Source organism: Sphaerodactylus townsendi, linkage group LG12 (assembly GCF_021028975.2).
Source record: "Sphaerodactylus townsendi isolate TG3544 linkage group LG12, MPM_Stown_v2.3, whole genome shotgun sequence".
NCBI classification, from domain to species: Eukaryota; Metazoa; Chordata; class Lepidosauria; order Squamata; family Sphaerodactylidae; genus Sphaerodactylus; species Sphaerodactylus townsendi.
This window is the reverse complement of record NC_059436.1, coordinates 3,089,134-3,116,724: the sequence shown is the minus strand read 5'-3', so window position 1 is coordinate 3,116,724 and position 27,591 is coordinate 3,089,134. Positions and strand designations below refer to the sequence as shown.

The window sequence follows — 27,591 nt, the reverse complement described above, 5'->3', positions numbered from 1 at the left end:
TTTCCACGCCAGGAATTTTAACGCTAAATCCCAGCCCAGTGTAATTAACATTGTGCCAGCATGAATCTTCCTTGAGTTGGCGATCACTTCCTGCCGCCTCTTAAACCACTCCAAGTTGCTTCACGCTGCTCAACCACTACCACATTCCAGCCCTGGGATGACAGCATCTCAGCAGGGAGTGAAGCAGAAAGCCTGCTGAAATTCTATCAAGCGATCACGTTTCAAACAACATGCCTGCCAATTGAAGTGAACACATGGGTGCCAGCCTGTTGATAAGGCACGCTTCATGAGCAAAGCAACCACACACCACAGCCCCAGAGAACTCTCCCCAATACAGAAGGCGGAATAGGGCAGTACTTGCAGAGCATGGAGATGCTCTAGATCAGGGGTAGGGAACCTGCGGCTCTCCAGATGTTCAGGAATTGTAGTTCCTGAACCTCTATCGGCATGGCTAGAACTAAGCCCATGCAGGTGAAACTTGATAGGGCTCTGCTAATCTGGAAGATGCTCTAGATACAGCAAATCATATCCTGTGGGCAACTTGACATACCCTGAATGCTCTCAAAGAAGAACCGAGACATGCAGAGTCACAAACAGCTTGAGTGAATCCTACAGGCATCTATTCTCAATTGCTGTCAAGTGGCCAGGATATATGCAACAGGTTCCCTCAAACAGTAATATGGATTACACTCTCTCCTGCCAGGTTATTTTCAAATATATACATATGCATTGGTGGAATTTATCAGGTTGACTGAGGAAGAGGGGAAGGGAGGTTTTTTAGGGAAAGGAAGAAAAGAGAGTTCTCAGGTAAAGGGGAAAAAAGAAAGCTATGAAAGAATGAGTATCCTAGGCAGAGAACTGGGTAGCCCAATGAGGAACCTGAAGAGCTTCTGAATATCTACCGCAGCTGCATCACCACAAAAAAACCAGCCAGCCTACAAGAAAGACCGTGAGACTGTTCTAAGACCTGGAAGAGTAAAAGACGATCCTCTCTGTCCTTCCCGCTTCAAGGGCCACTCAGTTGTAAGTCTCATGTCATTCAACAGGATTTACTCCCAGGAAAGTATCCTTAGGATTGCACTGTGACTGCTGTATCCCACTGAGGCACTTGAAAAATACATTTTAATGGTGGCGCCCATCATTTTGATGTTATTTGAAGTGCAACTGTATATTCCTTAAGTTTCATATACTGCTTCAAGTCTTATTTTTACACAAAGGTTAAAACAAAAACAAGGCAGAGCATTTCAAGATTAGTTACCCCGTTTACAGCATATCATATGGGCATCAAAGTAACTTAGATTATGTTTCATTGTTGTCAGTGAAAAAAAATGACCAGTTGCTCTTTTATTGATGTTTGATGGCTCCTTGTAGACTGTTAAGTATAAGTCTATGTTCCAGTCTTCTCAATTGCTAATGGTCAAAAGGAGACAATGCTTTTAATTAACAAGTCCTAAACTCCCCACTATTGTAGTTTCATTGGCTCTTTCCCCACTTCAAAAGTGAATGTGGAGGGGACCCCTGCTCCGTGTTCAGCGCGCGGTTTCAAAAAGGTGTACTACCGACCAGGATCCGAAATGACGCGCGCTGAGGGGTGGGAGGATCGGCAGAATCGGGGCGACTGCGTTGTCGCTGAGTTGTCACTGCTGGTGTAGTGGGGTGTGCTGCAGGACCCCGGGGTATTTGCCGTGAGGAGTGCGCATCTAATGGTGGGTGGGGAATTGACTATTGTCTAGGTTTAAATTCAGAGTGGGACACAGATTTTACACTCTTGGAAACACTTGCACTATTTAAAAAGCAGGATTCAAGTCTTCATGACTATGGAGGAAAGCTTGGAAATCTAGAGGCACATTCTGAAGGCTCAGAAATGAACACTAGGAGAGGCTTCTAAGCTGATGTAAATAAAAGCTCCAGTTTCCTTTGTAAATTTCTTGTGGTTTTTCCTATGACTCCATTTGCTACTTATGTTAGTGATATGATCATAACTACTTGCTTCGATTGAACCAGAACATGGGACATGCAGGCTTATTTCAAACTAGCTAGGAAATTACATCTCAGTTGCCCGTGACTAGTGGACAGTCACAATTGGCTCTTAATCATACAAGGATCACCTAAGGGAAATGAGTCAATTAGATGACAGCTATTGTTCTAGCTGACTGTGTGACCTCACCCTCTGCCACATTCCCATTTGGTAAAAAGGGAACCAAAACACCCCATACAGTTGTATAGGGAAGTTTAGCAAAACCAATGTAGAAGTATTCAACCGGGGGGGGGGGGGGGGCGAATGGGGTGGACATTACTAACAGGTGATTGGCTATGACTAGGGTTACCAGTTCCCCCACCAGGCCAGCGGTCAGGTATTGGGGCGGGGGGGGGGGGAGATAAGATTGCCAGATTCAGATTGGGGAACTCCTGAAAATTTGGGATGGCACCTAGGGAGGTTGGCATCCATAATTCTGACAAGAAAAAATTGTGCCTGTTGCCCTGTTTCATTGTTACCAGGCACATATTCTCTGCAGCCATATTTTGATGCTATGCTACTCTGTGACTTCTTCTCAAAGGGTGATGGCAAGGACATGTACATATAGTTTGGCAAGGACACAGATAATTGTGTTAGAAATCCTTTATCCACTGCAGCAGAAAGCAACAGATCCCTAGGTCCCCAACAGGGGTGTGTATTTGGATACACTGAACCAGAAAAAAAAGGCAAATCCGGATGAAGCTGAAAATCTACAATCTGAAAAAGTTTCAATTTTTCAACTTTTGCACAGCCCATGTAAGGGCAGAGAGAGGTGGGTTTTTTTTAATGTAAAGCCCATTTGCAAGCCTGGTGATTGGACTTTAAATTTAAACCCCACCCCTTTAAATTATCTGGTGTTCTGCTGGGTTGGCAAAGGTGCCCCCCCGACCCCATTTGCTGAATTGCTCTGGAAGGAGTAATTTCCTGTTCCCTTCTGGTTTCAGGGAAACAGAAAGGGTTATCCTACCATATCTCCAAGGGGCTCACAGTAATCTTTCCCTCCTTCCCATTTCTTTTTATATCAAGCCACCGTGAGAAGATAAACTGTGGAGTCAGAGAGATCAGACAGTGACTCTGAAGCATGAGTGCAGATTTGAACCCAGGGCTCTCTGAATCTGATCCAACCATCGTGGCATACTGGATGTCAAAGCAGTGGAATGACTACCAAAACCAACAGAAGTCAAGCAGGTTTGTGGTTGCTGTTGTTCTTTTGAGCAACAAAAGGAAGAACTGAAATAGGTAAGATCCAATTAGCCCCTATGGCGAGATTTTCCTGAACTTCTAACTTACAAATATAAACAACCTTTAAATACACGTTTGCTTATAATTTTGAGATTTCACCAAAAATGTAATTATACAGAACAAACCTGTGCAATGTAGGCCATTTAACAAAATCCAAACTAACTTAATGCAGCCTGAACAGTGACACAGGCCTTACTTTGATTCTACCAGTGACCTGCCAGTCAGCAGAAGAGGGCAAGAAAAAACAACACTGCTTTCATCAATAGCAGCTTGCAGTAACACATCTGAATTTTAGTTTCCTGTCTTCCGATAATAATACATGCCAACAAAAACCCACAAAATTAAAAAAATCAGGTTGCTGTTTCCAAATGTATCTCCACTAGATGGCACTAAATGATCAAAGTGCGTTATGCAGCAACAGCCCATTCAAGAAGTCTCAAGTGTGATGCTTAACAATAGATTCATTCCAGAGGTCCCAGCAAGCCGCAGTTTGCTGCTATATTAACAAACCTGAAAGACTGTTAGGCTTTCCTCATTCTGTCCTATCCTATACCCTGTTCCACACAAAGACCTGAGTAAAATTGTAACTTCATTCGCCACTTCCTCCCACCCCACCCCCCGTGTTTCCTGCCCCTCACTCACTGCAGCCTGGTCTGGCCTAGACAAGTGGGGGACAGGGGGCACATGGGAGGGAAGAGGAAATGGAAGATGAAGTTACAATTTTACTTAGGCCTTTATGTGGAACTGGGTATAACACAAAGTTAGATTTTTCTGCTTCCACTGCAAAAACACCTTTTTCCGTGTATGTTTTAAATCAGCGGACTTGATTGACAGAGAAATAACAGCAGACTATGGGTTTCCATGGAAACAGAACCATCTACATTATTTGGTTGAACATGCATCTCCCCAGAATTGTTCAAGAAGCGGAAAATCATTGTTAGCCACAAATATCGGGACTATCATTATGCATCAGTTTTAAAGTGTACACAAGGCATTCAATGCCAAATTTAACCATTTTATTGTATCAATGCATAAAAAGCGTTAAGTATAAGACAAAAGGCAAAACAACCACATTTTAGAATAGAATTCATCTGTCCCTAATTAGATAACTGATATCAATCTTAATTTTGAGTTTTCACAATTTTGTGATCAGGTATAAAACCTCAGCTGTCCAGAAATCACTGTTCACCCCACAGGAGATACTCAGGCTAGTCACATGGAAAAGAATTTCAAGCTAGTCACATGGGTAAGAACTTCCTGCATCATACCACTTGAACCTGCAGACAGAGGAGCTTAAGGGCTTCTAAAATCATAAATCTGTACATGTAGGATGTAGGGAAACAAAAATATTAGAGATGAACTCTGGAAGCTCCTTTTTCTCCAGAGAAACCAGTTTCACTCCCTCATTCTTCATTTCCCATAATCTTGCTACAATCTTTTTATTCAGAGCTGACAACCTACTTCTTCTGTCTCTAAATCATGAAAAAAATGCTTATCAAATTGTGTCTTCATCCTTACGTTATTTGATGTTTTGATGTGGGCTTTTAAAAAAAAAGTTATTCAGCATTTTGCCAGTCACCCTCATGCTGAATAACAGATTAAATGGAGTATTATAAATCACATGATTTTGCTGAACCATTGCTCGGGGAGGCTCAAATTCCTGCAAGAAGCCCCAAACGTATGCAGCAGGCACCGTAAATACTTTCCTACCTAAGTGGAGTGGGGGGTAGTGTAAACAATGAAATCAATAGTTATTATTTCGGGCAATCCTAATTATACACTGTGGACAGCAGCAGGTTTCAATTAATATGCTTAATTGCTTTATTATGCCTACATTATTCCAGTTTTGCTGGTCTGGAGGAAAAGCAAGGAAGCCAAACAAGGCACCCGTAACGACTGGCAACCTTACTCGTCCACACCCTTCTGGCTTCATTTGGCAGGGTCAGATCTCAAGAACACCTTCTTAGACATAAAAATTTAAATAGTGAGTTCACTATGACTGAGATGAGGCTGACAAATGCATAGGCTCTTTTAATTGTGCTACGGAACACTATGGGACTCTCTGGTGCAAGAGGTTCGTCTTGGTTCTGGTGTTCCAGTTGCCTACTAAAGCCATTTTATTGTGGAAGAAGAAGAAGAGTTTGGACTTATACCCCACCTTTCTCTCCTGTCAGGAGACTCAATGATGGCTTACAAGCTCTTTTCCCTTCCTCTCCTCACAACAGACACCTTGTGAGGTAGGTGGGGCTGAGAGAGTTCCAAGGAATTGTGACTAGCCCAAGGTCACTCAGCAGGAATGTAGGAGTGCGGAAACACATCTGGTTCACCAGATAAGCCTCTGCCACTCAGGTGGAGGAGTGGGGAATCAAACCCGGTTCTCCAGATTAGAATCCACCTGCTCTTAACCACTACACCACGCTGGCTCTTCTATATCTGGTATTTTTATTTCTAGATCTGATGCAGTTTGTCGCTTTCACCTATTCATTTTCAACTGTCCCTGCTTGTTGCAAGAATGTTGTTGCCTTTATTGTTGACTACTGATTTTATTTCTACATAGGCTAAGGTACTAACTTACTATTTATTTATTTACTTTTATTTCTGCAACAAACAGGGCAAGAAACTTACTTAAAACAACAACAAAAATTCTTGAAACTAGCAGACCACTGTGGCAACAGATCACTGTATATTGTGCTATACTGATATGCTAATTGCTGAGTTTCTTAAAGCCTCTCAAAGTTATCTGTTGCTATGACATATACGTGTGGGGAAGGGTGGAAGTTCCAGGAACTGAGACAAGAAAAAATGGCTAGAGGGTTCACAGCATGCTTAAAAAGTTTCCAGTCCAAGCACGCCAACTTTGTGATCTTGGGAGAGGATACAGCAAAAAATCCAGGAAGGAGACAATTAGGTAAATGCCATGTGGATGCCCTAAAGAAAACATTCTCTGGTTTGGAGGCCAAACTGGAACAAACCCTCATATGTAAGCCCACTTCATACAACAGTATGTACAAAAAGATACACTTTAGTACCTCCCCTGGGTGATTTAATATTATAATGAAGCCTAGGTCAACCCAAGGGGTCAACATGGCACCAAGGGATACATTGTTTATTCCAGAGACAGGAGGATGTTTTTTAAAAAAACATATACGGTTTCTCGCCCTAGAAATGCACTTCGTAGCAGCCTGTCAGCTGGGGAGGGAGGCACTGCATGACAGAGTGTCCACTACCCATTCAAGATAATCTTGAGTGTGAGGTTTCGCACTAGCCTCCTTCCTGGGCGACAGGTCTGGCTTTGCAACATTGTTATGCTAACCCAAGAGGCACTGTACATTTTATGGTTGTGCTTAATATAACAGTCTGACTCTAATCAAGACACCTGGCTGACAGAAAAGCAGAGATTTAAGAAACATCAAACCTAAACATTGCTACAGTACTTCCATGCGGCCTCTTACTAGAAGCGTTTGTTTCTTTTAGCATCAAGAGCTTCCCAGTTGAACTGCTGCCTGGCCTTGGTTAACTGCCAGCTTCCCCTGAGATACATTTCAACTGTAACAACTAGCAACTGTTTATACTTCAAAACTACAAACTATATGAGTGACTTGTATTTCTAATGCAATAATCTTAATCCTTTACATTTAACCCTTTAAGTCCAACACCACAAAGAGAGAGGGGGGGGGATGTCTTTAAGAAAAAATCATTCTAAGATGACACCCCCAGAGCACCTGTAGTTGCAAACCAGATCCATTTGGTTCTCCAAAGGATTATGTATTTTGCTAACCAGGCTTGTTTTTATGTTATCAGAGCAGAACTTGGAGGAAAAATGGAAGAAATTCTTGGATTATGATAGGATTTCATCCTATCTATTATCATTTAGTTTTTCTTTCTCTGTGTGTACTCTTTTTAGAGATAATGTATGCAAAATATTACATCGATGGCATTTCACCCTTGCTATACTTGCCAGGATTTTTTAAAAAATGATTCCAGTCAGTATTAATACTGCAGTCAAGCAAGTGCTGACTATACATGTGGTAGCACCATATAAGCAGTAAATGTTTTAGAGAAATGGTTGTTAACTGTGTTGCTGGTCAGCTTCACTACTGAGGTCTAGAAATCCAAGTTGAAACTACAGAAATAAAACTGGTTTATTGGGTCAAAATGCACTTACTGTTAACAGCTCTACAAAAATCTCAAATCACAAAGAAAACATGTAATTTAGTACTGAATAGATGAGAATGTTTTGGCAAGAAGAATTAAATCTTCAATGATATACCTGTTCTATGAAACACAGTGTTTTAACTGGAGAAGGTTTGTATTTGTACTTATAAATGTACTTAGATATTTCCATAAGTAGGCAGTCTTCACTTCATTTGGGGGAATTAGCTGGAGGCAGAGAGTGATAGGGAGTAACTGGGATCAATAACCTATGTATACCAGGATAGACCTGGGTGAAAACTCTCAAATATAACATGGGCAAACCAATATCTGTTGCAGACAAAGAAAATTTTGTAGGTAAAATCAATAATTAGCACAACTGTAGATGAAAAGAACCATGGAGCTCTAACTTTGCCATATTCATCCTGTTTATAGATTGCTAGGAACTGCTTCAGATCAGTTCTTCTGCTTTTACAATCCAATGAGCATTACAAAAAAAGTTAACTGTAAAAAATTTCACGCTGATCTACCACAAATCAACCCTAACAGGGAAAACATATCTTTCTTGGGCATCATTGTTCTGAGAATCATAGCAGGCTATATTGGCTCTAGAGCCCAGTAAGGAACCTGCTCTCCCTGCTGAGGCAGGAAAAATACTGGGGATCAAGATGGACACCCAAGCCTTCCACAGGAAGTAGCAAGTTTCAGTTCCTGCCTCCCTAAGAAAGGGTTGGGAGATCACCCATCCAAGATGCCCACAGTCGCCTCCAGGAGAATACATCTTTCTTGTGCTTCATTGTTCTGAGAATCATAGCAGGCTTTAGACAACATTGGTTCAGAAGGATATCCCCATCAGAAAAACAATATTTCAGTCATACTGTGCTCCCAAATACTTTTTTGCAATGTAGTTCTGTCTATCCCTGGGTCACACAATGATGAAAAATAGTCTTTCACTGGCACTTTTAAAAATGGATCATATTCCAGCTACACCAGACACAGCTTTCATATACAACTTCCAGCTGAAGACAGTAAAGAAGGTGGGAAGGAATACATGAAGCTGCCTTATACTGTGTCAAACCACTGAACTCATAAAGCTTAGTATTATCTACTGCAGGGGTGCTCCAATAAGGTGCCCACCATCACCTTTCTTGGTGTCCACCACACTTTTTTTAGAAAGTGAATGTGGCTGAATGGGGTTTATGCCCATCAAGGCTTCTGATATGCCACGGAAGATCTGATTAGCTGTGCAGATTTTTTAAAAAGTTGTTTTGGCAGCAGGTGCAACCACAGGACAAGGATCTTCACTATGTAAATGAAAGTAAGTTACGGCAGCCATTTTGTGGCCGGCTCTGCCTCCTGCAGGAGACATTTTGTGGCAGCCATTTTCTGGTTGAGCCACAATGTGTCAGCATTCCAAAGATGCCCATGGGCTCAAAATGTTTGAGGATCCCTGGTCTAGTGAGAAAAGGCACTTCTCCAGAGTCTTACACAGAGGTCCTTCACATTACATGCTCCCTGATCCTTTGAAATTGAGATGCTAGAAACTGAATCTGGGACATTTTGCGACCACTGAACCCCACTTCTCACAGAACATCAACACAAAACTCACCTCCTGCTCTTGTTGAAAGATGACCACTCTGCCACCCTTGTCTCCAGTTGCTAGCAATTCTCCAGAATGATTAAATTCTACTGTAGAAATTATATCTGCTGTGTAATAAAAAGGAAATGTACATTAATATTATGGTGCACATTTTTTCATGAAAATCAGAACACCAATCTTTTCATTACAATAAGCCACACTAAGCGTGGTTTTGGTTGCTGAATATTTAAAAAGATACTGTAGAGCAGTAAAAGATGGAAGAAAAAAATGACAACTAACATGGCTTTACTAACACCTTTACTATGAGGAAAGGGAAAGGAGTCTGAGGCTTTTTGTATTAAGGAAAAAGTTGCTAACAGGGAACGGGACAGATGTGTGCAAAATTGCAAAGGCAGTGGAGAAAGTAGATAAGACTAAGATAACTTCTTTCTCTTTTTTATATAATACATGAACTTTCAGACACTCAGTGAAGTTGCTGGGTAGAACAATTAGAAGACTGTGGCCACCAAAAGAAAGTAGTCCTTCACTAAGAACAATTAACTTATGGGATTCGTTGCCCGTAGTCGTAGTGGCAGCCACTATTTTAGTATGCATTAAAAAAGAGACTAGGGAAATTTATAGAGAATAGTTCCCATCAATGATTAACAGCCATGATGACTAAACGGACCACCATATTAAAAAAGCAGTAACCCTCTTAATAGCAGTGCTGGGAGACAACATAAAAGAAAGGCTGTTTATAGGCCTGTTGAGCAGTTTATAGGCCTGTTCCATACTGGCTGGCCACAGTATGGAAGAGGATAATGAACCATTGCTCTTATGAAGGTATAACCTATAACTAGAGCAAACCATTGTTTGGCATGATCAAACGAATATTCTTGGATCTGAAATGTTTCCTTGTTCCACCAAGTAGCACTCCCAGGAATCTCCTTATTTATTATTTATTTATGGGTTTTATATACCGCTCTACCCCCGGAGGGCTTTGAGTGGTGTACAACATAACTTCCTCTACACAGTGTACAACAACCCATACAAACAACCCCATTAAAATTAAATTAAGCATAGCAATAAGATTAAAATTAAATTAAAACACAGCGATAAGATTAACAAAGATGGTGTCACGCAGTAACCTCAATTAAAACCCTCCCAGAGAGGGGGGAAGCAAAACAGAAAAGTGGGTCCCATAGATGACAATGGGAACTCCAGACCGGAGGAATAAAAGGGGGGGGCACTCTCAGCAACTGGACACTCCAAAAGCCCGGCGGAACAACTCAGTCTTACAGGCCCTGCGGAATTCACCAAGGTCCCGCAGGGCCCGGACAGCTGGAGGGAGAGTGTTCCACCAGGCAGGGGCCAGGGCTGAAAAGGCCCTGGCCCGAGTGGAGGCCAGTTGCATCATTGAGGGGCCAGGAACCACCAGCAAATTGTAGAGACATATGGGGTAATGCAGTCCCGAAGGTACGAGGGTCCCAGGCCGCGTAAGGCCTTAAAGGTCAACACCCATACCTTGAAGATGATTTGAAACTCAACTGGAAGCCAATGCAGGTTGAGTGAATAGTATCAATTATACATTCTAGTTTGAAACCCAATATTGTCTCACTATCATAACTCAGTGAGAGTTAAAAAAAACTCATGGTGCAATCCTAAACAAATTTCACTTCTCCACATCCAGTGGCTTCACTGGATTTAGAGGGCTGCAGATCTATTTAGGACTGCACTATTACCATGAGGCATGTCCATGTTCAACTGCAGCCTCAGACTTTTTCTATACTCTGTCCAAGAAAAAAATGTCAGTACAGTCAGTTGAAGTACAGCAGTCGAGAAAATTGTATGCTTCAGCATTAGAATATAGCCCCAAATATAGTCTTGAATATGAGAATTACCATTCGTTTTTACACACTGCCTTTGTCAAAACCATTATTTTGTGTATTATTGAACATGGTACTTTGATCAAGAGCATTTATAGTTCACTGTATTTTTACTTTCAAATGGACAGGGGGAACAGGGCTAGGTAGGAACTAGAACCCAGGCAGAGAATTCTACAACAAAGAAGTCCAGCGTGTTGAGTTCTATGGTGGAGAAATATACAACCCTCTAACATCTTTTTCTGAGACAGACTATAGTTGTCTTCAACCCTGCCAGAACGGATGGGAGCTACCTGGAGCAGAGCAGCAAGCACAGGCGGGGCTCTGAACCATGACTCATTTGCCCATCATGAGGAAGCCAATGATGGGTCAGGTTGGGGAGTTATGTTGGGAGAATCTGACACTGATGGAGCCTGGAAAGCAACCCAGCGGCTGAGCCACAGATCTTAAGAAGATTCTGGGCAGGGAAGTCTGGAGACTGGAGAAATGGACCCCACTCCTCCTGAAGGGGAAGTAGTGGTGGCCATGCTGAGCTTGCACTAGAAAGCTTCTTCCAGGAGGCAGGAGCTGACAAAATCAGGGCAAGCTTGGCCAGACACGGGTTGATGGGGGTGGGGGGAGGCCCATGGGTTCCTCATCCTGAAGTGATTACTGGGGAGGGTCAGAGCAGGAGCGGAGGGAGGGCAATTAAGAAGGGTCAATCAGAAGAATGGCAGGAAGGATACACAACATCCCTTTAGATATGGGAGGCTTCTCCAAAGTCCAAGGAGAATACAAGCTAGAGGGCTCATAGCTGGAGCCACCTAGCCAGGAGAAGAGAAGAACAGGGTGCATTTAACTCTTCCATTGCCCAGTATGAGGCCTGGGAAGACTCCCCGGTAGGGGACAGGACAACAGCTGACCAACAGTGGGTGGGACCCTCCTGACTCACAGACTCCTCTTATCAAATGTTTGCACACAAGCCTGCCACCAGCAAATGTTCCTACATTTGGAACAAGATCTCAGAAGTTTTAAATTCTAATATACAGGTAGGAAAGAGTTTCTAATTCTCCAACCCCACCCCCAGCACTGGCAGATTTTTTTAAAAGGAGAAAAGAGCAGCACTAGGAAAGGGTTCTGCCTTTCCTAGACTAAGTGGTACCACATGTTCAGTCACAAGGTGTAAGAAATAGCTATATAGCTGATAACAGGAATAGGAGTACCAACTGATATGCCAAATATAATAGAGCTATACAGAAAACTAAGAGTCACTCAAAGTGATGGCCTTTACAACAAATTTTTTAAAAGGTTAACTTTAAAACAAGCTTACATGGGGCTGCTGCAAACTGCTGGCAAACAGATAAAACTATACCCTTTTAAGTCCTACCTACCCGGGAATGCAATAAAAAAACTAGCTTGGAAGCCCAGAGCTATGCAATTGTCTGCATTGGAAGAGCTGAGCCAATTTGGGTGGGGAGGAGGGGAAAAGCTGCAATGTAGAGCTGACACTTTGCATTTCACTGTAAAGGAACAGGAATTGGCTTTGGAAAGTAATGCAGATAGTATGATTCTGTAATGCTGATTTACTGGGGAGGGGAGATGCTTGTAGTGCACAAACACACACACAAACCACCTCAGCAACCCAAAATGCTTATTTGACCTGGAGATCTGAGTCAGTGAAGATTAGAAATGCATATTTTATGCATCATCACATAACTAGACATTTTTTAAAAGCAGCATGAACTTGCAGGTAACCTACTTAGTCTTAAACACTTGCAGACACTTCTGATGTTCTGCTCAGGGGCAAAAAAGCTATTTGTGAGCATATCTTAAGTCTTCAACACTATTATTCACTTCAACCTGCAAACCTTGGGCTCAATATGCCATGTCCACCTTCAAGATTTGTATGCACTTTTAAGCAGTTTACAGGCACATGCAATTTCCTTTATTATTTACAAAATCAGCCACAACTCCCAAGTTAGCACCCCCACACCCTCAATTTACAAATTAGCATGCTTCTCTTTACACCATTTTCTTTTTGCTGGAACCCTGACAATTTAAAAAAAATGTGGTTCAATTAATTTTTTTGCTTAAAAAACCTTTATGCCACAGCTAAGTAACACACAGGAAAAACTTAGGTTCTTTATAAAAGAAGTCCCAAAGGGAATCTGCTTCTCCTTGACGGAGATTTCAGCTGGTTCCTCAGAAAGGAAATATATATGCAAGGCTAACCGAAGGTTGTTTTGTTAATGACTGCGAATACAGTGCCAACTCAATGCAATTTTGCGTAAACATAAAAATGAAGCGGGCAAGAACCAAGCAACCAGGCAAACATTGGAAAACAAAGAACTCACCGTTAAAATTAGCGCATTCCCATACCTTGGTCAAAGAAACAAGCAGACATCAAGGCACTGGTGTTGGACTGAGCGGATTTAATTGTGTTTGAGAACGGACAAGGGAAGCATTTCATCTTCCGCAGGACACCGATTTGCTTGTGTATTTTCATGTGTGTTAACACCCTTGCTGCCAAACCAAATGAATGCGAGTCCTTTCTTTGAAATGGTAAACTGGTATCTCAGCAATAATTACACGGGAGGCTATTTTTGTCCTCTGGCACTGCAACGGGCAATAGAGCATCCAGAGAACGTGCCTCTTCCTAGCGCCTCCTCCCCCTCGGAGCATGCTATTTTTTGCTCCGATCCCTAGGTGGGGAGCCTTTGCTAGCAGAGGCATAAGGCTGCTCGCAGCAATAGTCCGTAGCCCTGCAAAATGATCCCTGCCACTCGTGAGCAGCAAAGGAGCCTTGGGAGTTTGCCACAACAGACCCAAACATTCGCACAACATCCAAGATCACAAGGAAGAGCACACTGGGCCTCAGAACAGAAAAACTCCTCCCGCCCAGCCATCCAGCAGTGCGCTCATCTGACACACCTTGGAAGAGAAGGTCAAAGCAAGCTGCTGACAGACTCATTGAAAGTCACGTCAGACAAGCACAGGCAATCCATTTGCCCTTTGAGACACCGCTCATCTCTGATGCTGCTAGTTGCATTTTTTTGCAGTAAAGCTGGAAATGTGACTCCTCCACCCCCACCCCAAACAGCGTGTGAGGCATAAGCTGAAGAATCAGAAGAACCCTTCCCCGGCATCTGGAGGAGGTTTCTGTACCCTCTGCCCATTTTCACACTCTCTAGCATGCTCTCTAGCATTCTCCTCCCGCAACAATCACTGCCGGCTCACTTACATTCAAGTAATTATACCGTTTTTATCCCCAACAGGGTCCCAAAGTGGCTTAACACCATCATCCTCACCATCTTTCAACAACTATGTAGAGGTCAGTTAGGCTGAGGGAGAGCACGACTGCCCCAAGGTCAACCAAAGCGCTTCCATAGCAGAGTCAGGCTTCAAAACCTGCACCTCCCAGATTCCAGCCTGATACTCAATAACCCCACTGGCTGGATCACATCTTGCTAATATATATTATGATTTCATGCCAGCCAATCTGCTTGATTTCAGCTACAGAGTCAGACATCTTGGTGGATGTTTATTGAATGAATTCCTACCCTGCACATTTACATTACCCCACCCTAAAGAATAACAGGAACCCCAACATAGAGAAAGAACCCTGAATGTCATATAAACACACGGAGCTGCCTTACATACAGCAAGACCATTGGGCGTGTGGGGGGTGTATTTATATTATTTTATATCCTACCCTGCCCCCAAGGAGAGTCCAGGGCAGTCAACAAGCAGCAGAAAAAATATAACATATAAGATCCCAGCATATAATTTAAAATGAACCAATGATCAACAAATAGATAACAGATACATCCCACTATTATCTCATCCAGCTCTAATAGGTGCATAACCATCTGCTTAAAAATGGAGGGGATGGGGTGTCTGGTGGTGAGTGAACTTTGAAGAGCATATACAAAGTCCTCAGCCATAACTATATATACTCTGTTTGAAGTGCAGCAGTTGAGAAAATTGTATGCTTCCACATTAGAATATAGTCCTAAACGAATATGTGAATTATTGTTCATTTTTATGCACTGGCTTTGTCAAAACCATTATTTTTAGCATTACTGAACATGGTCCTTTGATACCATCAAACTTTCAAACAGATGGGGGGAAGCAGGCTAGGTAGGCACTAGAACCCAAGTGGAGAATTCTACAACAAATAAGATCTGGCATGTTGAGGTCTGTGGTGGAGGAATATCCAGTCTACTAACATCTTTTTGTGAGACACAGTACAGTTCTATACTTCCTACCCTGACTGGCCTTTGAACAGAGTAATTGAGATTTTCTTTAACTGACAATAGAAGGAGATCAGCCTGTAGAGCAGGGAAATGGTCTCTGCAAATGTCTCTGGGGAAGAGGGGACAATCAGTGTTTTTGGTACTGGCACGAGCTAACATCAATCTCTATTTGCATTCCTGCAGCAGGTTCACTCTCATATAACTCAAACATTGTTGAAAGAAAGGTCCTATCTATCCTTTACTCAGATGGCTTGCCATTAGGCTTGGAGATTTGGGTGCAACAAATACCGGGCAAATCTCGGCAAATTCGGGACTAAATTGGTTGAATATGTCCTGCCCGAATATTTGTGAATCCGAATGCAAGGCATTTGGGCTTTTTTGGTATTTTTCACATTTCAGCCTGCAGAGGGGCACATTTTTAAAGCTAGCAGCACCATAATTTCGGGATATCATCTGGAGACTGTCCTGATGATACCACCTGAGTTTGGTGAAGTTTGGTTAAGGGGGGCCAAAGTTATGGACCCCCAAATTGGGTGCCCCATCCCCCATTGTTTCCAATGGGAGTTAACAGGAGATGGGGGCTACCAAAATGCAAAAAAAAAAAAAACACCAAAAATATTTTAAAAATCAGACAGACTCCAATTTTTCGGGTATATCCAAATTTATGTTATTTGTCTTATTCGGGCATACAGATAATTTTAGGCCCGAATAAATCTGAATCCAAACTTTACCAAATTTCTAGGGTATTGATCAAGCCTACTTGCCACATAAGCTTTGATGTTATATTTATTTCATGTTTAAAAGTAAAGATCTAAGTTAATCTCCATTTTTCATGTCTACGGACTATGGCTATTGTGGTAATATATTCCACAACCCAGCAGCTCTAACAGGATTATTAGAGGCCCTTATTAAAGTTGGCTGCAGCTTAAGAATAATTCTTGTACTAGAAAAAAATGCCACAGCAGAAATCATGTATGGATTTTCTAGTTCATTGTTTTGCATGGATTCAATGGCATCAGACCAAGAATACGATTGTAATGTTAATACGCTTACACAGGCGTGCAAATATCATCATTAAATTGTAAAGCCAACCTATGCAGTAGATAATCAATGGTACATTGTGTGAACCAGGGATATGAACCCAAACAATTGGAAGGGAGTGATGCTGGTTTTAATTTATGGGTAAGAAGATGGGTTTGGAAACATGGGGTAAAAACATCTAGACAAATATTAGCAGATTGCAAGGAGCAGATCACCAAAAAAAAAAAAAAAACCACAGCCAAATGAGTATTGCTGCATTGGAAACAATCACCTCATTGGAAACAGTCACCTCAAACACAAGAGAGTGCTTGGCTTGGAAACAGCCAATATTTGTAACTGGTCCCAGCCTCCATGGCAGTCATTTTGTGATGGTGCTACATAATCTGTCCTCAGAATCCAAGAGTGCCCACAGTCTCAACAAGAATGGAGACTACTACGCAGCTTGGTGTAGTGGTTAAGAGCAGGTGGATTCTAAACTGGAGAACTGGGTTTGATCCCGCACTCCTCCACCTGAGTGGCAGAGGCTTATCTGGTAAACCAGATGTGTTTCTGCACTTCTACCTTCCTGCTGGGTGAACTTGGGCTAGTTACAGTTCTTTGGAACTCCCTCATAAGAACATAAGAACAAGCCAGCTGGATCAGACTCAGTCCCACCTACATTACAAGGTGTCTGGTGTGAGGAGAGGAAGGGAAAGGAGCTTGTAAGCCACCTTGAGTCTCCTTACAGGAGAGAAAGGTGAGATATAACTCCAAACTCCTCCTCCTCTTCTTCTCCTTCTCTTAGGCATCAGAAACCATCACAACAAATGCAAAACAAATTTATACTGGATTAAAATATTTATGCCACATCTCTCCAAGCATCATCGAATGATGGGTACAGCTATGTCTTAACATATGCCTTTTACATAGCCAAAGGTGATGTTTCCTACAGTCTGCTGAAGATCCTTATTTATTTTTTATTAAACTTATAGGCTACACTTCTCCACTGGACTGGCTTAGGGTGGTATACATCAAGTAAAACACATCTTAAAAACAGGTTCCCTAAAAAGTTTTGGCACCTTCATTTCTACTATTATTCAGTCAAGGGGGAGGGGGGAAATGAATTAACTTTAAACATAGAACAACATAAGGAAACAAAAACAGGGGATGGGGTACAGAAAAGGAGGCCAGCTAGTCTGGAATACCATTGTTCTCTGCAACCACAGGTCTCACAAAACTGTAATAGGTACTGTGAGAATAGATCCTGACTTTCCTCTACCTCATTGGAGAGGAATACATCCCCCAAAGGACATTTTGCATTGCAAATACCAACTTACTGGTGGTCCCTGGCCCCAAAACTATCCAGCTGTCTTCAATCAGGGCCAATCTCTCAGTGCCAGAGTCCTTGGAAAACTCACCAGCCAGGAGACAATACCAAACTAGACAGAGAAGCAGAGCTAGGCAGTTCTACTCTGTGATTCTCAAACTGGGTGCAGAACACCTGAAAGAAAGGATGTAAAGAGAGAAGGTGGTCCTCACAAAACTGAAGTTATCCTCTCCCCCCCCCCCCTCCTCTCCATGCCAGCTGAGACCTGGGAAAATCTGGAGGTAGTGATGCCAGGTTTTAAAAAGTCAAGCAACCCTGCAAGGAATGCAACCTACAGTGTGACCCAGAAGCACTATTACTCAGATGTTCCGTTGAGTTGAGTGGAAGGTGCACATGTTGATCATTCACAAAATCCAGTACCCAGATGCAAGCAGAAAGCCTTGATTATCTTTGTCTTTCAAGGAAGCAACATCCTTTTTAGCCTCGCGCAGCCTGAACAACTGTTCCTACTTTTGGCTTATAATTACTGTTTTGATTACATATTATTCGGAGTGCTCTATTTCTAAATATAAACACAGGCATTATGTGGAAAGACCTCTGAATTACAAGGCTAAGAAGCACATCCCACAGCGCACCAGCGGGATCAAGGTCTAGGATGGGCTACAGGAGTGCTTACAATTACGCTGTCAAAAGTTGGTAAAGTATTTTTAAAAGCATGCTATTACCATAAAAGGACAGTTCATCATTCACAGCACTTTCAAATTTGCTGATTAAAAGCAAGTTTGCTGGCTACTGTAAAACAGTAAAACTATCTTTTAAGAATAATTTTTATTTACAGCCTCATCCAGAGCTGGCAGGTGGGAAGGGATGGTGCAGCTTCAGCTCCAAAGGGCTTTCCTGAGGTGCGGGGAGCCCAAACAGTTAAAAAAAAAACCCCACAGAACTCACCTTATACTCACCCGTAGTGCAGAATAGAGATCAGCCATGAAAATCATGGTGTATCTCAGCCAGTGGCTCTGCAGGTGCAAAGGACCTGATGGGGGGTCTGGAGGCCGACTACGGTCGGTCCTACCCCCCAGGTCATCCCTGGAATACCCCTGGCCAAGCTGGCACTGTTTTGCACTGGCAGGACTGGGCAATGGATGCCTCTGCTGAGTCAAGCACTGCAGAACTGTGCGGCACAGCTCTGCAGGTAAGCACCTCCTCCATCGGTGCATTTGCCCCTTGCACCAGCACAACAGGCATTTCTGCAGACACAGGAACATGCCTGTTAATATATAATGTTAAATAAGGTTTCCAGAAAACAAATGGTTTGATTTTTGCCTCTGGCTTTTGTTCTAGTGCAAGGTTCATCTACAGTTTCAAAAAGAAATTAAGCAGAAAAAAGTAGAGTAATATGCTACATTTTTTAAAAGCCTGCAATTATAGCAGGTGATAAAAATGAGAAGCTTTACTAGGCTGTTTTGCTTGCTGCAGGGTTAGATGGCAAGTGGATCTCACTTACGCCTCTTTAACAAACGTCACCATAAATATTTTGTTTTGTTTTATAAAGATAACAGGGGGATTTTCAAAACCAGGGGGATTTTTCTTCATCCTGCAATGCTGACAGGCTAGGAAGAACACTAGAAATGATGCTATGTTCTGTTGCTAGGACAGAACTTTATTATGTTAGGAGGTGGGGGGGTGCCTCAGATTATTTTTCATCCAAGTACCTCTCATTAAAGAAAAGCTTATGACCCTTACTACAAAGTAGCAGTCTCAGTTTCATGGACTATTTGAATAGCCAGATTGACCAGCAAGTTGAACCGGCCTGTCTAAATTTGGCTCTCTGTCACTGTCTTACTGAACCATTTCAAGCAAGTGAAAAAATTATACTTCAGCAAAAGCACTATGATAGAAAATGGATCTCATTATATAATTCAGTTCCTCCAACATTATAAACTTGTGACTCCATGCTATAAAAATAGATTTGTTCTGTAGTTCAGATCTCCATAAAGTCCCATACAGACACAATTAACAATCCCCAATAGGACCAGAATTTTCTGAACCAAACAGACAGACATCAAAAAATTTACAGGTCTCAGAAAATCTGTTTCTCCAAAATACAGAAGTGATAAAAAGTTATAGCATCAATGGGACTTGGTAGTTTGAAGGATTGCCAGCCCAGCACACTTTTGGTGACTGTCCTTTGCTTCAGATGGTGCTGACTAGGAAGCAGAAGAAATCTTCAACCTTAAATTCCTACTCACTGGGAACAGAAGTTCTCCCAAACATGCAGGGTAGCCTCTAAATTGTGCAACTAGAAGAGTTTGGATTTATGCCCCCCTTCCATTCCTGTAAGGAGACTCAAAGGGGCTTACAAGCTGTTTTCCCTTCCTCTCCCCACAACAGGCACCTTGGGAGGTAGGTGGGGCTGAGAGACTTCCAAAGAACTGTGACTAGCCCAAGGCCACCCAGCAGGAATGTAGGAGTGGAGAAACAAACATGGTTCATCAGATAAGAATCTGCTGCTTATGTGGACAAGTGGGGAATCAAGCCAGTTCTCTGGATTAGAGATCACCAGCTCTTAACCACTATATCATGGTGGCTCTCAAAGTAGGGTTGCCATGAACATATTGGTCTTCATCAACCTACTGGGTTTTTTTTGTTAAATTTTCAGCATCAGGCATCTCTGATACCCAGGATCCCTGAAATATTCAGACACCCCAACCCAGGCTCATAAACCTATGGCTCTTTAAAACAGAAAAATAATGTCTTATGATACATCAGGGGACTAACAGGGTTTGCTAAAAACCACTATATATGACAAAGACGTCTATGGGACTAAACGGCTTCTCAGAGATGCTTTACAGCAAGGGGAAAAAAAGAGGTGAACAGCTGCCAGTAATCCAAGTACAAACCACACACAGATTTATGCCAGTGCACTAGAACAATCACACACTGTAATCCTATCTATATTATTTATTATAAGACTGTGTGCGTGCTGCTTCCTAATGAAAGACGCTTGACCACCAGTGTTTGGACTGCAGAATCTTTATGGATTATGACTCAACTTCTCAACCGTTAGTAATGTTAAGATGCATATTTGCAGTTATGTAAATGGGTCTTATTCTTTGTTGATCTTTTGCCCAGAATTTTGACATGAAACAGGGAAACTATTAAAAAAATTGTTGCCCAGCCCTGCTTTACAACATTAAAAGACTATTAACGCTTTCTGCACATGTTCAGCAGAAGCAAAATATAACAGATGCAGCTCCTAAGAATTTCTGACCAAGTCATGTTCAAGCCTCAAGTATTTTTGCATAGACAGCTGGGAAAAAGTCCTAAGAAATGCAACCCACTTGGGACATAGAAAGAAAAAAAATTGTAAAATTTAATTTGGCAAACTCTCAGCACCAAAGCATTTTTGTGCAAAAGGAATGAAGCTGCCTTGACAGGAGGAGCAAAGTATTAAGAAAAGTCCAGAATGCCATAAATGGCAATGTATGAATGGCTGAAAGCAGCTTTGGGAAGACAACACTGTTGGCAGGAGAAGCAACAATAAGGCCATTGTTGAGCAAGCTTCAATGCAAAGCATTTAACAGAGCAATTTTGAAAGGAAAGAAGGGACAGTAGGAGCTTTAACCAAAAAGCAATCCCAAGCAATGATGACTAATGTAATCACGATGACACACTCTGATAAAACTGAACTACGATAAACTTTCGACCTGTTCTTGGACAGCAGCAGATTCTTCAATGAAAGAGTGTTTTGGGACAGCAAAGCTTTTTAACCTTAAGGGAACAGATAATCTTGAAATTTAAGAGCGGCCACATGGAAAGCCTATCCATTCAAATTATACCACATTCCTAGTCATGGGAAGGTAGGAGGAAGCGGTCCATTGGTAGACTTACCCTGAAGGGGCCTTCTCCTGGACGGCGACGAGGGCATCCTGATTGGGTGATTCCTAGCTCATACTCAGGGAGGCAGGACCTATTTTTTGTTGTCACTTCCTGAGGAGGGCTTAATCACCCTTCCAGGATCCAGTATTTGGAGTAACGGAGTAGTATAGTGTAAGATCTCAAACATTTATGAAAAGGAAACATTAGGAAGTAACAACATATAACGTCTGATAACTGAGGCAACAAGCCTAAAAAAAACATGTCATGCTCCCAACTGTTGACTAATAGACAAGTGTGTGGTTTGCGGAGCTCATTGTTCTTTAGTACTGTTGGGAGTGAATTTTTTGGGAGTGGCCAGGATGCCCTAGAGTAAGCGCGATCAGAGAGAAGGCCCCTTCAGGGTAAGTTCATCTAATGGACCGCTCTCCTGGAGGCGAGGCTCGGGCATCCTGGATTGCAGGACCTCCCAGGAGCAGTGTCCCCTAACGTGGGTGGGATCATTCCACCGAATATGTGTTCTGAATACCACTCTGGTGTCCGAGGCATTAATAAGTTGTCGGCCTTGGTTGGCAATCTCTATAGTGTTTGGACGAATGAAAGCGTTGCTGCGAGGAGGACCATGTAGCTGCTTTGCAGATGTGTCCTCTAGTGCGGGATTTGACGCGTCTGAACGCCGGGCGCTTGTTGCGGCAGCTTCTGGTGGAAGTGTGCCAGTAATTCCTGGGGGGGGGACCGGAATGTTGGGCGATTTGCGAAGCTTCGGTGATGCAGGTTCTGATGATATTTTGAGCTGATAGCAGCTCTGGACATCTGGGGTCTCGGGTGGGGAGCTGAGGCGTTGATGAATAAGGACTCGGTCTTTCTGATGATGTCCCTTCACAATGGTATGATGTATGCCTTGAGAGCTCTTCTTGACGGCGTCTACTAGGAGGTGTGCCAGAAGGATCTCCTTTGGGTGTTTTGGTTTAGGGGAAGAATGGCCGGAAGCCGCGTAATTTCTTGTCTAAAGGTGAAAAAAGAGGATCCCCACTTTGGGAGGAAGGTAGAGGTCTGGCGCAAGCAGTAAATTCACCTTTGTTTTTTGTGGAAAAATGCAGAGTTGAGAGTTTATAGACAGCAGCCCGGAGTTCCGGTGAGGACCCTTCTTTGGCTGAGGATAGATGGCTATTAGGAAAGCGAGTTTCATCCTGAGCCACCTCCCAAGGGGAGTACAGTCTGAATGGGTTCGAATGGGTGTTTGTTAATGCGTTGAGCGACTGTGTTTTAGTTTCCACGAGGGGAAGCGATGGATTACCGGAGGTTGGGTCTGGCGCGCCTCCCTTTAGGAATTTGAAGTTATCTGGGCGTCGAGAGGCAGTGACACCTTGGAAACGTGATCCAGGAGCCGTGGAAAGGGCGTGCTATCTCTGTCTTTTGAGAGTGGCGGCTTCTGAGGCCTTTATCGGCTCCCTCTTTAGGCAAGGCGCTAGGACTTCTTGGGAGACCTGGGGGCTAATAGGATCGCGGTGTGGTTCTTTTCACTTCGCCCAACTTGGTGAAGGATCTCCAATGGCGGAAGAGTAAGTGAGATCTTGAGAGTGGATGGACGTGATATCTTGTGCGCATGATGGTGTTAATCACCTTCTGGGAGTAATCCCTTCCTCTCTGGGGCAGCGTTCAAGTGCCATGCGCGGTGAGGCAAGAACCATTCTGGGTTCTGATGGAGGATTGGCCCTTGTGATAGCATGTCTGGAGGCGAGGCGTTTGGAGACGGAGAGGAGGCGAGCAGACAGCTGTAGAATGGGCCGAAAACCATGGTCTTCTTAGCCCACTCATGGGGCCGCAGTATGACCTCACTGCCCTCTACCTTCCAGATCTTTCTCAGGAGCTTGGGGAGGACGGGTGTACCGGGTGGGAAGGCAGCCACATCAGGCCGGAGGAGGAGGTATGAGGTGTCCAGAGCGTCGTGGCTGCTGCTGGGATGGTGGTATCTGGTCAGGAATGTCGGTTAGCTGGTGATTTTGGTGGGAGATGCTTGAACAGATCTACCTAGCGCCCCGGAATTGCTGGCAATTTGTCGGAATGATTGAGGGATGTAGTTTCAGCATTCAAGCTTCGAGATGGTTTTGGCGAACTCAGCCAGTCGGCTCTGCCTTACATTGAGGGTGCCCAGCTGATATGTTCTGCTGAGAGCCGATCTGAGGTGTGCTCCTCTGCCCAGGTCAGGAATGTTGCGCGTTGACAGATTCACCACCGATGTAGCTGGGCGGACCTCTCGATCCCCTTTGATTGTTGAGGTGAGCCTTGGGCTGCCACCGTTGTCTGTCCTGACTCAGGACGCGTGCTGACCGTGGGCACGTGGTGTTGGAAGTGTTGAAGTGCAAGATCTAATGGGCCACCATCTCCAGGTGAGAGATTGATGGGAAGAAGGTAAGCAGTGGCTTGGCATCCATGGGCCTTGGGCTACTCTGGTCTTTGAGGGAGGCTCCCCATCCCCGAAGGCTGGCATCTGTGAATATCTGGATTTTGTTGTCTTGAAGATACACCTTTCCTGTGGATAAGTTCTTGAGCTGGGACCACCAGATGAGGCTGTGTTTGAGTTGAGTCGAGAGGAGTACTGTTTTCTCTTTCTTCTGCATGATGTCCCCACTGAATGCGGTCTCAGGAATCTCTGAAGTGTCCGTGCATGGAAGCGTGCCCATTGGAGCATATCTATGATGGAGATGAATAGTCCCATCAGCTTTGCTAGTTGCAGCAAGGCTGCTCACAACCTTGATGAATGATGTACGGCTTTAGTCTTTTGAATTTTTGAGAGCCTTTGAGATTATTGGAATGAAGAGAGCCGCTGGCACTGGTTATTACGTCGTGGCTCCCAGGTGGCTCCATCTCGTGTCTTTGGGGTCAGCTGAACACTTTTTTTGCAAGTTGATCAAGAAGCCGTGCGAGGACTAATACCTTACTCAATCCGCGGGTCCAGTCCGCCCCACCCGGCGCCCGTTCCTAGCAAGGGAGGTTGAGCTGAATGAGGATGTCAGTCCACAGGTAGGGAGTGGACGTGGGATGCCCTTGTTCCCTTAGGGCAGTGATAGATGCCCGAGGAAGGACCTTTGTGAAAACTCTTGGGGAGGTGGCGCAGTCCAAAGGGAAGAGCCCGGTACGTTGGAAATGTTGATCCCCTCTACTCGCGAACCTCAGGAAGCAGCGTGTCGAGGGGGCTTGATAGACGCACGCAGATAATGGGCCTCGGTGAGATCGAGAGTGATGTCAGAGTGATCTCCGGTCTGAGGTTTTCCACACATGGACCTGATGAGTTTCCATTTTGAAGCCGGCGTAGGCCCGGATAGCCCTGTTGATGTACCTCCAGGTTTAGGATGGCCTCGCTTCCTCCCGCTTCTTTTGGGACAGTAAAGAAGTGGGAGTAGACTCATAAAAGTGTTCGACCTAGTGTTACCCGGCTCAGATGGCTTGGATCTGAAGGAGGTGTGTTGGATTGCCTGTTGAGTCCCATTCCTTTTTGAGCACTTTTGAGGTGATTTCCTGCAAAGGTCGGGGAAGGCTTGAAATCTGGGTTTAGGAATTCTGAAAGAATTCTATTAGGATAGCGGTGTTGACCACCAATTCTTGGGTCCATATAAGAGTCGACATTGGGGAGCCCAGCCAGCTGGGCTTGATTGGAATCTTTGGCAGCTCGAGCCGACCGGGGAGCTTGGCTTTGTCAAAGATCGGTTAAGAAGCGGTCAGGTTGGAAGCGGATTTGGCTCCCCTACTCTGGTCTGGAAGTTGGAAGTACTGAAAGGAGGACTGGTTGTTATTCATGCTGCTGTTGTTATGGTTGTTGAGGTTGGGGCGCCTGGCGCAGAAGGTATAAGGCTAAGTTAGACCATCGCCGGTATCCCTGGGTGTCTTGGCGTTAGAGTGCTCTTCCTGTGACCTAAATGTGGTGTAGGACTTATGAGGGGTCCCCTGGGTCTGCCTCTGGACATATTTTGGCATGAACTTTCTATTTCCCTCTTGGTCTCAACCAGGAGGGCATCTTAGATCCCTGGCCGTAAGAGCTCTGGATCCATGATAGTCAGTGGAGTGGAGACTCGATTTATTTTGAGTGCAAATCCGCTAGAGTTAGGCCTTTCTTGAGCTTCAGGCTTGTCTCCTTACCACTCACACCCTAAGGCTAGGGACTCTGGAAGTTAGAGATTGAAGGCGTCCAGATTGGAGTAGGCCCAAAAGAGACTACTTTGCTGGATGGCAATTTCTCTCCCATATGCCTCTCCCCTAAAATTCCCTTGCATGTAAGGTTCTGGGGGAATGATGGCAAGGATTCGTCTGCCTGGCCTATAAGAGTGATAGCTGCTCTCAGCCGGCTGCTGGCTAGAGGATGTAGGCCTCTAAGAATTATAGCTAAGCTGCTTAGGTGCATCCTCCTCTTCTGAGTGTAACCTCCCTCTTTTTTATCAAAGGGGTCTTTTGGGGTGCCCCTGCCAACCGGTGCTGGTGACCTAGGCTCCTCCTGACTGGACTGCCACTCACCGGGGCATCCACTAGAGGGGTTTTGTATGGTGGTGGCATGGTCATTGAGATGCAAGGAGTACATAAAGTTTTTGAGTAGCGATGGGTAGCCTCTTGTTGACATCCAAAATGGAGCCATTCTTTTTTCATCCTCCTTTCCCAGTATTCTGGGCAGGAGAGAAAGGCCCCTAGGGGTCCTCCTCGAGATGTGGGAAAGATTTCCTTTTCCTTCCTTTAGACACATGCCTTTTCACTGGCTTTTTTGGACTCCTTGCTGGGCGGAGGGGTCCTCCAGCGTCTGGCTCATCGTGAAGTTGGAGTCTTGAGTGAGATGGTTTTGTTATTAACAATGGCAAGGAAGCCGTCTTCCTGACTTGAAAAATCTTTTACATGAATCCTTTAGGGTTCAGCAGTGAGTTTCCTTCACTCTTTATACAATGCTCTGGTGGCTCTAACCCTTCCCCATCACTACTGTCCTCGTCTATATTGAGTGGGTCTCTATAATTAGAGGAGGAGGGGATAGGGCTGATTGACCTAGAAGAAGAAGAACTGGAATGTTGTGTTCGTCTGTATCTATCTCTATGAGTGGATCCTTCATGGCCCTCTCCTGGCGGCTTCTTTTGTTGCCTACTGCTTTTGTTTATCGCTTTTTGCTCTATCGTGATCTAAGATCTCTTTTCTCATCCGTTTAACAAAGAGAGTTCCATAAGGGAGCTCCGGGGGGAGGTATCATTTTTGGCCCTAGGAACTTTCGGTTCTGCGTGAGAGAAACAGGGATCTGAGGGAAATTGTTCTCCCCTTTGCCTGTGCCTGTAGATCTGCTGGGCTTCGGTCCTGAGCTCGAGTCGTTGGTTCCCTCTTGATTGATAGAGTCTCTTCCCCTGCCCCAGCCTCTCTGGCAGGAAGAGCAGGAAGGCAGCTCTCTGCCTGACTTCCTCCCGGCTCTTGGCTCTCTAAAGGGTGGTGTGAGGCTGCAGAAAGCTTAAGCCAGACGATCCTGGAAAGAGAGGCGCTTGGTGCTCTGTGTGTGGAGATAAGGGCCTCCGCTGCTGCCAGCCCGTTTTTACGCTTGGAAGGGGTTGCTTTTGCCAAACAAATACTTCTGGGCGTCAGCTTTGCTTTTCAGCGCCAAGGCTTTTTTTCCGCTCTGAGGCGGGGTAATGGTTTCGCCACATGTGGTTCTCCCTCACTTATGTCGCGGCCGAAGTTAGGGGCTTGGGAGCAAGCACCTCTGAAGCGTCGATGGAGCCACAAGCTGGGCGCTTGCTTCCCGGAACGGGTGGCAATTGCGCTGAGGTCCCTTTCTGCCCTTGACGGACCTTCCAAAGGCGCTCTGCTGGGCAAGAAGGAACGAACCAAATAGGGAGGCCCATATTTAGCCTATGCTTGGCGATTAGTCTCTCCCGCTACGAAAGCAGTTTCGAGGGTTGGGAAGCCAGTCAAAAACTACTCTGCCACCTCACTTACCTAGCCGAGACAGAAGACAGACTGAGAAGGGAAAAAGGTTTGAGTTTGTATGCCTGAGGGCTTGGGAGCCAACTGGTTAAACCCTACTCTTCCCTAACTAGGCAGGAAGTGTATAACAATACTGGATCCTGGAAGGGTGATTAAGCCCTCCTCAGGAAGTGACAACAAAAAATAGGTCCTGCCTCCCTGAGTATGAGCTAGGAATCACCCAATCAGGATGCCCGAGCCTCGCCTCCAGGAGAACAATCTGTGCAGCCAAGATACACGGCCAAAGAAAGCCTGCCCTTATACAAGACAAGCATGCC

At 44.3% G+C, this 27,591-nt stretch overlaps 1 protein-coding gene across 2 annotated transcripts in view; it reads right to left on the bottom strand.

Annotated features, from left to right (window-relative positions):
- PPP2R2A (protein phosphatase 2 regulatory subunit Balpha) overlaps positions 1-27,591 on the bottom strand; it is a 67,290-nt gene that overhangs the window by 11,127 nt on the left and 28,572 nt on the right. The window contains exon 3 of one of the 2 annotated variants that reach the window (XM_048513589.1): positions 9,021-9,115. In XM_048513589.1, the coding sequence (XP_048369546.1) occupies positions 9,021-9,115 (95 nt within the window). Of the gene's footprint in view, positions 1-9,020; positions 9,119-27,591 lie in introns of both variants that reach the window. The other variant, XM_048513588.1, reaches the window with a different exon arrangement.